The sequence below is a fragment of the Echiichthys vipera genome (genome assembly GCF_963691815.1).
Source record: "Echiichthys vipera genome assembly, chromosome: 4".
NCBI classification, from domain to species: domain Eukaryota; kingdom Metazoa; phylum Chordata; class Actinopteri; order Perciformes; family Trachinidae; genus Echiichthys; species Echiichthys vipera.
The window spans coordinates 35,814,965-35,828,772 of NC_139829.1; the positions used below are offsets into that span (position 1 = coordinate 35,814,965).

The 13,808-nt window shown below is 54.2% G+C and overlaps 1 protein-coding gene across 1 annotated transcript in view; it reads left to right on the forward strand.

Moving 5' to 3' along the window:
• Window positions 1–2,488: 2,488 nt before the first annotated feature.
• Window positions 2,489–13,808, forward strand: part of LOC310946393 (transcription termination factor 1-like) — a gene marked incomplete at its 3' end in the record, with an annotated part of 15,187 nt that continues 3,867 nt past the window's right edge. The window contains exons 1-5 of the mRNA XM_083912839.1: window positions 2,489–2,536; window positions 3,249–4,163; window positions 8,019–8,143; window positions 11,353–11,538; window positions 13,318–13,396. Coding sequence (XP_083768965.1) covers window positions 3,262–4,163; window positions 8,019–8,143; window positions 11,353–11,538; window positions 13,318–13,396 — 1,292 coding nt within the window. The 5' untranslated portion in view covers window positions 2,489–2,536; window positions 3,249–3,261. The remainder of the gene's footprint in view (window positions 2,537–3,248; window positions 4,164–8,018; window positions 8,144–11,352; window positions 11,539–13,317; window positions 13,397–13,808) is intronic.

The window sequence follows — 13,808 nt, forward strand, 5'->3', positions numbered from 1 at the left end:
CAGGACCAGCTGCCCCCTGTGGGGCCTGCAGCCCGGACCCGCCCACCGTGCCTGGTCTGGACTTCTACTTCATGCTCATACACTTCCAGGTACCAGCAGGTTTAGTCCAGGTTCACCAGGTCAGACCAGAGACCAGAGGGGCCGGGGGGCCGAGGGACCGAGGGACCAAGGGGCCGGGGGGCCGAGGGACTGAGGGAGGGGGGTTCAGGGACAGACAGAAACAAGGTCTTGAGTTAAAAGGATTTTACTTGAATCAGTGTTTGGGGAACATGAAGACCTGCCTGTGTCCAACAGCAGCCACCACAGGGCACTGATGCACCAGGGCACCAGGGCACCAGGGTGCTGATGCACCAGGGCACTGATGCACCAGGACACCAGGGCACCAGGGCACCAGGGCACCAGGGCACCAGGGCACTGATGCACCAGGGCACCAGGACACCAGGGCCCTGATGCACCAGGACACCAGGGCACTGATGCACCAGGGCACTGATGCACCAGGACACCAGGGCCCTGATGCACCAGGGCACTGATGCACCAGGGCACCAGGGCACCAGGGCACTGATGCACCAGGACACCAGGGTACCAGGGTGCTGATGCACCAGGACACCAGGGCACCAGGGCACCAGGGCACCAGGGCACTGATGCACCAGGACACCAGGGCACTGATGCACCAGGGCACTGATGCACCAGGGCACTGATGCACCAGGACACCAGGGCACCAGGGCACCAGGGCACTGATGCACCAGGACACTGATGCACCAGGACACCAGGGTACCAGGGCACCAGGGCACTGATGCACCAGGACACCAGGGCCCTGATGCACCAGGGCACTGATGCACCAGGGCACCAGGGCACCAGGGCACTGATGCACCAGGACACCAGGGTACCAGGGTGCTGATGCACCAGGACACCAGGGCACCAGGGCACCAGGGCACCAGGGCACTGATGCACCAGGACACCAGGGCACTGATGCACCAGGGCACTGATGCACCAGGGCACTGATGCACCAGGACACCAGGGCACCAGGGCACCAGGGCACTGATGCACCAGGACACCAGGGTACCAGGGCACCAGGGCACTGATGCACCAGGACACCAGGGCACCAGGGCACCAGGGCACTGATGCACCAGGACACCAGGGTACCAGGGTGCTGATGCACCAGGACACCAGGGTGCTGATGCACCAGGGCACTGATGCACCAGGACACCAGGGCCCTGATGCACCAGGGCACTGATGCACCAGGGCACCAGGGCACCAGGGCACTGATGCACCAGGACACCAAGGCACTGATGCACCAGGGCACCAGGGCACCAGGGCACTGATGCACCAGGACACCAGGGCACCAGGGCACCAGGGCACTGATGCACCAGGGCACCAGGGCACTGATGCACCAGGACACCAGGGCGCTGATGCACCAGGACACCAGGGCACTGATGCACCAGGGCACCAGGGCACTGATGCACCAGGACACTGATGCACCAGGACACCAGGGCACTGATGCACCAGGACACTGATGCACCAGGGCACCAGGGCACTGATGCACCAGGGCACCAGGGCACCAGGGCACTGATGCACCAGGGCACCAGGGCGCTGATGCACCAGGGCGCCGTGTGTGGGGGGGTAAAGGAGGGAGGAGGAGAAGGGGGTCCGGGCCTCAGACCCCCCACGTGTCGACTCTGGCGTCCGTATGTATAATTATACCTAAAGTGTGGCGGTCTGTCGTAAACGCTTCCTGTCTCCTGTCCGTCTCAGTCGGACCGGATGGAGGACCAGAGGTGCCCCCTTCCTGATCCGGATGATGGTCCTGGTTCAGCTCCTGAGGGTCAGGAGGACTTCTTCAGTCTGGTTCAGAGGGTTCAGTCCAGGAGGATGGACGAACAGCGCGCCTCACCGACGCACGAGGGGGACCACGACCACGACCACGACCACGAACACGACCACGACCACGACCACGACCACGAACACGAACACGACCACGACCACGACCACGACCACGACCACGACCACGACCACGACCACGACCACGACCACGAACACGACCACGACCACGACCACGACCACGACCATGACCACACGCACACAGCCGGCTCTGCCCCCCAAGCCGGCTACGCCCCCCATCATCATCATCATCATCAGTGATCCTGGTCCTGGCCCTGGCCCTAGTCCCGGTCCTGGTCCGGGTCGGGGTCCCGGTCCTGGTCCCGGTCCAGGTCTAACTCTGTTGTGGATTAATTTAGTTTTTATGATATTTTGATGAAGTAAAAACATTTTAATAAACTTTAATTTGAGTCTGTTTTTGTTTTTGTTTTTATTTTTTTACATTAATTATTTTAATAAAAGATTTTAATAAACTGTGAAAACAGAAAAGTGTTTCAGTGAATATAAAAATAAATAAATTCTTCATAAATAAATAAAATAAAATAAAACCGGATCAGGAAGACGCGTCACAGCGAGAGCTCCTCCTGCGCATGCGCGAATAAGCACCAGGAAGTAAACAGGAAGAGTTTCGTCCGCGTGCAGCTGCAGGAGACACGCGGTGAGTTTATTATGAACACAAACACACTTTATTAAAACACATGAACACGTTTGGAAAACACATTTAAACACATTTAAACATATAAAAATATAAGAACATGAAGCTGTTAAAGGGTCAAACGCGTCATTCTGATGCTTTGTTGTTGTTTGTTTCTGTTTGTTTCTGTTTGTTTCTGTGAGTTTGCTCAGTGACTGTGCTGAAGTTTGAGTTTTTAAACCTGAGAAATATATAAAAATATATTTAATAAAGAACATGATCGGAGTAAAGAACAGGCACACACACACACACACACACACGCACACACACACAGACACACACACACACACACACACACACACACACACACAGACACACACACACACACACACAGACACACACACACAGACACACACACACACACACACACACACGTCTGTCAGCGCTGTCGTGGCTCGTTGCGTCGCTGCAGATAAAAACTGCATCATCTTCTCTGAGCAGCTGCGTCCGTGGGTCAGAACTGGATCTGGGTCTGGATCTGGATCTGGGTCTGGACCTGGGTCTGGATCTGGGTCTGGATCAGCACCAACACAGGAAACAGAACCAGAGGACGCACTTCCTGTCTGCAGCGTGTGAACACAGTCACTTCCTGCTGCGTCCTCTCTGTGTCTGATTCAGGCGCTGCAGGAAATCTCTGTTTCTGACTCTTTCACCTTTGTTCTTGTTCTCGTCACAGTTTATTCTGAACCATGAAGAAGAAACCTGAGGACGTGCACGCACCTGAGGACGTGCACGCACCCGAGGACGTGCACGCACCTGAGGACGTGCACGCACCTGAGGCCTGTCCGTCACCTGAGGACGTGCACGCACCTGAGACAGAGAAGAGGAAGAAGAAGAAGAAGAAGAAGAAGGGAAAAGATGAGACGGTGGGAAGACTAGAGAAGAAGAAGAGGGAGGAAGAGGAGCTCAGTCCTGCTGCTGAGGAAGAAACATGCAGCAAGAAACAAGAGAAGAAGAAGAAGAAGAAGTGCAAAGAGACGCAGGTCGCTGTAGAAACAGGTGAGACAGAGAAGAAGAAGAAGAAGAGGAAACCTGAGGCCTGTCCGTCACCTGTGGACGTGGAAACACCTGAGAGAGAGAAGAAGAAGAAGAAGAGGAAGAGGGAGGAAGAGGAGCTCAGTCCTCCTGCTGAGGAAGAAACATGCAGCCAGAAACAAGAGAAGAAGAAGAAGTTCAAAGAGACGCAGGTCGCTGTAGAAACACCTGAGACAGAGAAGAAGAAGAAGAAGAAAGATGAGACTGTGGGAGGACCAGAGAAGAAGAAGAAGACCGTGGGAGGACTAGAGAAGAAGAAGACGACCGTGGGAGGACTAGAGAAGAAGAAGAAGACCGTGGGAGGACTAGAGAAGAAGAAGAAGACCGTGGGAGGACTAGAGAAGAAGAAGAAGAGGGAGGAAGAGGAGGTCAGTCGTCCTGCTGCTGGAGAAACTAGCCGCCAGAAACAAGAGAAGAAGAAGAAGAAAGACAGGGGCGTGGTGGAAGTGACGTCACAGGAAGAAGAGACCGCGGGAAAGAAGAAGAAGAGAGAAGAGGAAAAGAGAGGAGGGGGAGAGAAGAAGAGTCCGACAGCAGGAACGGCCGTGGACGATCAGTGAGTTCCTCTTTATTCACAATATTACTTCAACGAGGCGCAACGTACAGTCGTTAACGCTGTGAGATACAGTCGTTAACGCTGTGAGATACAGTCGTAACGCTGTGAGATACAGTCGTAACACTGAGATACAGTCGTTAACGCTGTGAGATACAGTCGTAACGCTGTGAGATACAGTCGTTAACGCTGTGAGATACAGTCGTAACACTGTGAGATACACTGTGAGATACAGTCGTAACACTGTGAGATACAGTCGTTAACGCTGTGAGATACAGTCGTAACACTGTGAGATACAGTCGTAACACTGTGAGATACAGTCGTTAACGCTGTGAGATACAGTCGTAACACTGTGAGATACAGTCGTTAATGCTGTGAGATACAGTCGTTAACGCTGTGAGATACAGTCGTAACACTGTGAGATACAATCGTAACGCTGTGAGATACAGTCGTTAACGCTGTGAGATACAGTCGTTAACGCTGTGAGATACAGTCGTAACACTGTGAGATACAGTCGTTAACGCTGTGAGATACAGTCGTTAACGCTGTGAGATACAGTCGTAACGCTGTGAGATACAGTCGTTAACACTGTGAGATACAGTCGTTAACGCTGTGAGATACAGTCGTAAGGCTGTGAGATACAGTCGTTAACGCTGTGAGATACAGTCGTAACGCTGTGAGATACAGTCGTAACGCTGTGAGATACAGTCGTTAACGCTGTGAGATGCAGTCGTAACGCAGTGAGATACAGTCGTAACGCAGTGAGATACAGTCGTTAACGCTGTGAGATACAGTCGTTAACGCTGTGAGATACAGTTGTTAACGCTGTGAGATACAGTCGTAACACTGTGAGATACAGTCGTTAACGCTGTGAGATACAGTCGTTAACGCTGTGAGATACAGTCGTTAACGTTGTGAGATACAGTCGTTAACGCTGTGAGATACAGTCGTAAAGTTCTGAGATACAGTCGTAACGCAGTGAGATACAGTCGTAACACTGTGAGATACAGGCGTAACGTTCTGAGATAGTCGTAACGCTGTGAGATACAGTCGTAACGCTGTGAGATACAGTCGTAACGCTGTGAGATACAGTCGTAACGCTGTGAGATACAGTCGTAACGCAGTGAGATACAGTCGTTAACGCCGTGAGATACAGTCGTAACGCCGTGAGATACAGTCGTAACGCTGTGAGATACAGTCGTTAACGCTGTGAGATAGTCGTAACACTGAGATACAGTCGCTAACGCTGAGAGATACAGTCGTAACGCTGTGAGATAGTCGTAACACTGTGAGATACAGTCGTTAACGCTGTGAGATACAGTCGTTAACGCCGTGAGATACAGTCGTTAACGCCGTGAGATACAGTCGTTAACGCCGTGAGATACAGTCGCTAACGCCGTGAGATACAGTCGCTAACGCCGTGAGATACAGTCGTTAACGCTGTGAGATACAGTCGTTAACGCTGTGAGATACAGTCGTTAACGCAGTGAGATACAGTCGTTAACGCTGTGAGATACAGTCGTTAACGCAGTAAGATACAGTCGTTAACGCCGTGAGATACAGTCGTTAACGCCGTGAGATACAGTCGTTAACTCCGTGAGATACAGTCGTAACGCCGTGAGATAGTCGTTAACGCCGTGAGATACAGTCGTAACGCCGTGAGATACAGTCGTTGACGCCGTGAGATACAGTCGTAACGCTGTGAGATACAGTCGTAACGCTGTGAGATACAGTCGTTAACGCTGTGAGATAGTCGTAACACTGTGAGATACAGTCGTAACGCTGTGAGATACAGTCGTTAACGCTGTGAGATACAGTCGTTAACGCTGTGAGATACAGTCGTTAACGCTGTGAGATACAGTCGTAACGCTGTGAGATACAGTCGTTAACGCTGTGAGATACAGTCGTAACACTGTGAGATACAGTCGTTAACGCTGTGAGATACAGTCGTTAACGCTGTGAGATACAGTCGTTAACGCAGTGAGATACAGTCGTTAACGCTGTGAGATACAGTCGTTAACGCAGTAAGATACAGTCGTTAACGCCGTGAGATACAGTCGTTAACGCCGTGAGATACAGTCGTTAACTCCGTGAGATACAGTCGTAACGCCGTGAGATAGTCGTTAACGCCGTGAGATACAGTCGTAACGCCGTGAGATACAGTCGTTAACGCCGTGAGATACAGTCGTAACGCCGTGAGATACAGTCGTAACGCTGTGAGATACAGTCGTTAACGCTGTGAGATAGTCGTAACACTGTGAGATACAGTCGTAACGCTGTGAGATACAGTCGTTAACGCTGTGAGATACAGTCGTTAACGCTGTGAGATACAGTCGTTAACGCTGTGAGATACAGTCGTAACGCTGTGAGATACAGTCGTTAACGCTGTGAGATACAGTCGTTAACGCTGTGAGATACAGTCGTTAACGCTGTGAGATACAGTCGTTAACGCAGTGAGATACAGTCGTTAACGCTGTGAGATACAGTCGTTAACGCAGTAAGATACAGTCGTTAACGCCGTTAGATACAGTCGTTAACGCCGTGAGATACAGTCGTTAACTCCGTGAGATACAGTCGTAACGCCGTGAGATAGTCGTTAACGCCGTGAGATACAGTCGTAACGCCGTGAGATACAGTCGTTAACGCCGTGAGATACAGTCGTAACGCTGTGAGATACAGTCGTAACGCTGTGAGATACAGTCGTTAACGCTGTGAGATAGTCGTAACACTGTGAGATACAGTCGTAACGCTGTGAGATACAGTCGTTAACGCTGTGAGATACAGTCGTTAACGCTGTGAGATACAGTCGTTAACGCTGTGAGATACAGTCGTAACGCTGTGAGATACAGTCGTTAACGCTGTGAGATACAGTCGTAACGCTGTGAGATACAGTCGTTAACGCTGTGAGATACAGTCGTTAACGCTGTGAGATACAGTCGTTAACGCTGTGAGATACAGTCGTAACGCTGTGAGATACAGTCGTAACGCTGTGAGATACAGTCGTAACGCTGTGAGATACAGTCGTAACGCTGAGAGATACAGTCGTTAACGCTGTGAGATACAGTCGTAACGCTGTGAGATACAGTCGTAACGCTGTGAGATACAGTCGTTAACGCTGTGAGATACAGTCGTTAACGCTGTGAGATACAGTCGTAACGCTGTGAGATACAGTCGTAACGCTGCGAGATACAGTCGTTAACGCTGTGAGATACAGTCGTAACGCTGTGAGATACAGTCGTAACGCTGTGAGATACAGTCGTAACGCTGAGAGATACAGTCGTTAACGCTGTGAGATACAGTCGTAACGCTGTGAGATACAGTCGTAACGCTGTGAGATACAGTCGTAACGCTGTGAGATACAGTCGTTAACGCTGTGAGATACAGTCGTAACGCTGTGAGATACAGTCGTAACGCTGTGAGATACAGTCGTAACGCTGTGAGATACAGTCGTAACACTGTGAGATACAGTCGGTAACGCTGTGAGATAGTCGTAACGCTGTGAGATACAGTCTCTGGTCCAATCAGAGCCCAGTGTTCCTTTGGTCCAATCAGAGCCCAGTGCTCCTCTGGTCCAATCAGAGCCCAGTGTTCCTCTGGTCCAATCAGAGCCCAGTGTTCCTCTGGTCCAATCAGAGCCCAGTGTTCCTCTGGTCCAATCAGAGCCCAGTGTTCCTCTGGTCCAATCAGAGCCCAGTGTCTCTCTGGTCCAATCAGAGCCCAGTGTCTCTCTGGTCCAGTCAGAGCCCAGTGTCTCTCTGGTCCAATCAGAGCCCAGTGTTCCTCTGGTCCAATCAGAGCCCAGTGTTGCTCTGGTCCAATCAGAGGCCAGCGTTGACGTGCTTCCTGTGTTGTCATCAGGGTGGGCGGAGCCTTGTTGGAGGAGCTGCAGGAGTTCGTTCCAGACGTGAAGAAAAAAACTCTTCCTCAAATTAAAAGACTCCTGAGGTACGACCTGGACCGCCTCCGCGCCTTCAAACGGCAAGGTACAAGTACTACAGACCGGGTACAAGTACTACAGACCGGGTACAGGTACTACAGACCGGGTACAAGTACTACAGACCGGGTACAGGTACTACAGACCGGGTACAGACCGGGTACAAGTACTACAGACCGGGTACAGACCGGGTACAAGTACTACAGACCGGGTACAAGTACTACAGACCTGGTACAGGTACTACATACAAGGCACAAGTACTACAGACGGGGTACAAGTACTACAGACCGGGTACAAGTACTACAGACCGGGTACAGGTACTACAGACCAGGGTACAAGTACTACAGACCGGGTACAAGTACTACAGACCAGGGTACAAGTACTACAGACCGGGTACAAGTACTACAGACCAGGGTACTAGTACTACAGACCGGGTACAAGTACTACAGACCGGGTACAAGTACTACAGACCGGGTACAAGTACTACAGACCGGGTACAAGTACTACAGACCTGGTACAAGTACTACAGACCAGGTACAGGTACTACAGACCGGGTACAAGTACTACAGACCGGGTACAAGTACTACAGACCGGGTACAAGTACTACAGACCGGGTACAAGTAATACAGACCGGGTACAAGTACTACAGACCGGGTACAAGTACTACAGACCGGGTACAAGTACTACAGACCGGGTACAGGTACTACAGACCGGGTACAAGTACTACAGACCGGGTACAAGTACTACAGACCGGGTACAAGTACTACAGATCGGGTACAGGTATTACAGACCGGGTACAAGTACTACAGACCGGGTACAGGTACTACAGACCGGGTACAGGTACTACAGACCGGGTACAAGTACTACAGACCGGGTACAGGTACTACAGACCAGGGTACAAGTACTACAGACCGGGTACAGGTACCACAGACCGGGTACAAGTACTACAGACCGGGTACAAGTACTACAGACCGGGTACAAGTACTACAGACCGGGTACAGGTACTACAGACCAGGGTACAAGTACTACAGACCGGGTACAGGTACTACAGACCGGGTACAAGTACTACAGACCGGGTACAAGTACTACAGACCAGGTACAGGTACTACAGACCGGGTACAAGTACTACAGACCGGGTACAGGTACTACAGACCGGGTACAAGTACTACAGACCGGGTACAAGTACTACAGACCGGGTACAAGTACTACAGACCAGGTACAGGTACTACAGACCGGGTACAAGTACTACAGACCGGGTACAAGTACTACAGACCGGGTACAGGTACTACAGACCGGGTACAAGTACTACAGATCGGGTACAGGTATTACAGACCGGGTACAAGTACTACAGACCGGGTACAGGTACTACAGACCGGGTACAGGTACTACAGACCGGGTACAAGTACTACAGACCGGGTACAGGTACTACAGACCAGGGTACAAGTACTACAGACCGGGTACAGGTACCACAGACCGGGTACAAGTACTACAGACCGGGTACAAGTACTACAGACCGGGTACAGGTACTACAGACCGGGTACAAGTACTACAGACCGGGTACAGGTACTACAGACCAGGGTACAAGTACTACAGACCGGGTACAGGTACCACAGACCGGGTACAAGTACTACAGACCGGGTACAAGTACTACAGACCGGGTACAAGTACTACAGACCGGGTACAAGTACTACAGACCGGGTACAAGTACTACAGACCGGGTACAGGTACTACAGACCAGGGTACAAGTACTACAGACCGGGTACAGGTACTACAGACCAGGGTACAAGTACTACAGACCCGGTACAAGTACTACAGACCCGGTACAAGTACTACAGACCCGGTACAAGTACTACAGATTGGGTACAAGTACTACAGACCGGGTACAGGTACTACAGACCGGGTACAGGTACTACAGACCGGGTACAAGTACTACAGACCGGGTACAAGTACTACAGACGGGGTACAAGTACTACAGACGGGGTACAAGTACTACAGACGGGGTACAGGTACTACAGACCGGGTACAGGTACTACAGACGGGGTACAAGTACTACAGACCGGGTACAGGTACTACAGACCGGGTACAGGTACTACAGACGGGGTACAAGTGCTACAGACCGGGTACAGGTACTACAGACCGGGTACAGGTACTACAGACGGGGTACAGGTACTACAGACCGGGTACAGGTACTACAGACCGGGTACAGGTACTACAGACCGGGTACAGGTACTACAGACCGGGTACAAGTACTACAGACCCGGGTACAAGTACTACAGGCCGGGTACAAGTACTACAGACGGGGTACAAGTACTACAGACGGGGTACAAGTACTACAGACGGGGTACAAGTACTACAGACGGGGTACAAGTACTACAGACGGGGTACAGGTACTACAGACCGTGTACAGGTACTACAGACCGGGTACAAGTACTACAGACCGGGTACAGGTACTACAGACCGGGTACAAGTACTACAGACGGGGTACAGGTACTACAGACGGGGTACAGGTACTACAGACCGGGTACAGGTACTACAGACCGGGTACAAGTACTACAGACCCGGGTACAAGTACTACAGGCCGGGTACAAGTACTACAGACGGGGTACAAGTACTACAGACAGGGTACAAGTACTACAGACGGGGTACAAGTACTACAGACGGGGTACAAGTACTACAGACGGGGTACAAGTACTACAGACGGGGTACAGGTACTACAGACAGGGTACAAGTACTACAGACGGGGTAAAAGTACTACAGACAGGGTACAAGTACTACAGACGGGGTACAAGTACTACAGACAGGGTACAAGTACTACAGACCAGGGTACAAGTACTACAGACAGGGTACAAGTACTACAGACCGGGTATAGGTACTACAGACCGGGTATAGGTACTACAGACCGGGTACAAGTACTACAGACCGGGTACAAGTACTACAGACCGGGTACAAGTACTACAGACCGGGTACAAGTACTACAGACCAGGGTACAGGTACTACAGACCGGGTACAAGTACTACAGACTGTGTACAGGTACTACAGACCGGGTACAGGTACTACAGACCGGGTACAAGTACTACAGACCAGGTTCAGACTGGGTACAGGTACTACAGACCGGGTACAAGTACTACAGACGGGGTACAGGTACTACAGACCGGGTACAAGTACTACAGACCGGGTACAAGTACTACAGACCGGGTACAGGTACTACAGACGGGGTTCTGATCCGGTGTGTCCCCCCCCCCCCCCCCCGTCCTGCAGGCGTGGCGCTGCGTCGGGGCCGCTGCTCTGAGGAGGAGAACCAGCAGATCCGGCAGAACGTGGAGGACTTCGTGGTTCTGACCGGCGTCGGCTCGGCCCGGCACCTTCTGTTCCCTCAGAGGTTCAAAGACGAGGAGGCGCAGATCAAGAAGCTCCGGGTGCAGCACCGCTTCTTCCAGAGGATCGGTACTGAACCACCGTCAGGGGGTCAGGGGTCAGCAGGGGGTCAGGGTCAGCAGGGGGTCAGCAGGGGGGCAGGGGTCAGCAGGGGGTCAGGTTCAGCAGGGGTCAGGGGTCAGCAGGGGGGCAGGAGTCAGCAGGGGGTCAGGGGTCAGCAGGGGGTCAGGGTCAGCAGGGGTCAGGTTCAGCAGGGGGTCAGGGGTCAGCAGGGGGGCAGCAGGGGGTCAGGGGTCAGCAGGGGGGCAGCGGGGGGTCAGGGGGTCAGCAGGGGGGCAGGGGTCAGCAGGGGGTCAGGGGTCAGCAGGGGGTCAGCAGGGGGTCAGGGGTCAGCAGGGGGTCAGGGGTCAGCGGGGGGTCAGCAGGGGGTCAGGGTCAGCAGGAGGGCAGGTTCAGCAGGGGGACAGGGGTCAGCAGGGGGTCAGGGTCAGCAGGAGGGCAGGTTCAGCAGGTGGTCAGGGGTCAGCAGGGGGGCAGGGGTCAGCAGGGGGGCAGGGGTCAGCAGGGGTGAGGTTCAGCAGGGGGTCAGCAGGGGGGCAGCAGGGGGTCAGGGGTCAGCAGGTGGTCAGGGGTCAGCAGGGGGGCAGGGTCAGCAGGGGGGCAGGGGTCAGCAGGGGTGAGGTTCAGCAGGGGTCAGCAGGGGGGCAGCAGGGGGTCAGGGTTCAGCAGGGGGTCAGGTTCAGCAGGGGGTCAGGGTCAGCAGGGGGTCAGGGGTCAGCAGGGGGTCAGGTTCTGCAGGGGGTCAGCAGGGGGTCAGGGGTCAGCATGGGGTCAGGGGGTCAGCAGGGGGTCAGGTTCTGCAGGGGGTCAGCGGGGGGTCAGGGTCAGCAGGGGGTCAGGGGTCAGTAGGGGGTCAGGTTCTGCAGGGGGTCAGCAGGGGGTTAGGGGTCAGCAGGGGGTCAGGTTCTGCAGGGGGTCAGCGGGGGGTCAGGTTCAGCAGGGGGTCAGGTTCTGCAGGGGGTCAGCGGGGGGTCAGGGTCAGCAGGGGGTCAGGGGTCAACAGGGGGTCAGGTTCTGCAGGGGGTCAGCAGGGGGTCAGGGGTCAGCAGGGGGTCAGGGGTCAGCAGGGGGGCAGGGGTCAGCAGGGGTTCAGCAGGGGGTCAGCAGGGGGGGCAGCAGGGGGTCAGGGGTCAGCAGGGGGTCAGCAGGGGGTCAGGGTCAGCAGGGGGTCAGCAGGGGGTCAGCAGGGGGGCAGGGGTCAGCAGGGGGTCAGGGGTCAGCAGGGGGGCAGCGGGGGGTCAGCAGGGGGGCAGGGGTCAGCAGGGGGTCAGGGTCAGCAGGGGGTCAGCAGGGGGTCAGGGGTCAGCAGGGGGTCAGGGGTCAGCGGGGGGTCAGCAGGGGGTCCGGGTCAGCAGGGGGTCAGGTTCAGCAGGGGGACAGGGGTCAGCAGGGGTGAGGTTCAGCAGGGGGTCAGGGGGCAGCAGGGGGGCAGCAGGGGGTCAGGGTTCAGCAGGGGTCAGCGGGGGGTCAGGGGTCAGCAGGGGGTCAGGGTTCAGCAGGGGGTCAGCGGGGGGTCAGGGGTCAGCAGGGGGTCAGGTTCAGCGGGGGGTCAGGGGTCAGCTGGGGGTCAGGGGTCAGCAGGGGGTCAGGTTCTGCAGGGGGTCAGCGGGGGGTCAGGTTCAGCAGGGGATCAGGTTCTGCAGGGGGTCAGCAGGGGGTCAGGGGTCAGCTGGGGGTCGGGTTCAGCAGGGGGTCGGGTTCAGCAGGGGGTCAGGTTCATGAGGTGTGTAATAACTGTGTCTCCGTCTCTTTGTGTCTCTGTCTCTTTGCCTCTCTGTGTCCCTGCAGCTGACGGGATTCCTCGTCTCTGTCATCACGTGAACATCAGAGCCAAGAAGATCTTTGACGACAGGAACAACCTGGGACGGTCAGTGTGGGCGTGGCCTGTGATGTCACTGTGTGGGCGTGGCCTGTGATGTCACTGTGTGGGCGTGGTCTGTGATGATGTCACTGTGTGGGCGTGGCCTGTGATGTCACTGTGTGGGCGTGGCATGTGATGTCACTGTGTGGGCGTGGCCTGTGATGATGTCACTGTGTGGGCGTGGTCTGTAATGACGATGTCACTGTGTGGGTGTGGTCTGTAATGACGATGTCACTGTGTGGGCGTGGTCTGTGATGATGTCACTCTGTGGGTGTGGTCTGTGATGATGTCACTCTGTGGGCGTGTTCTGTGATGTCACTGTGTGGGCGTGGTCTCTATTGATGATGTCACTGTGTGGGCGTGGTATATAATGATGATGTCCCTGTGTGGGCGTGGTCTCTATTGATGATGTCACTGT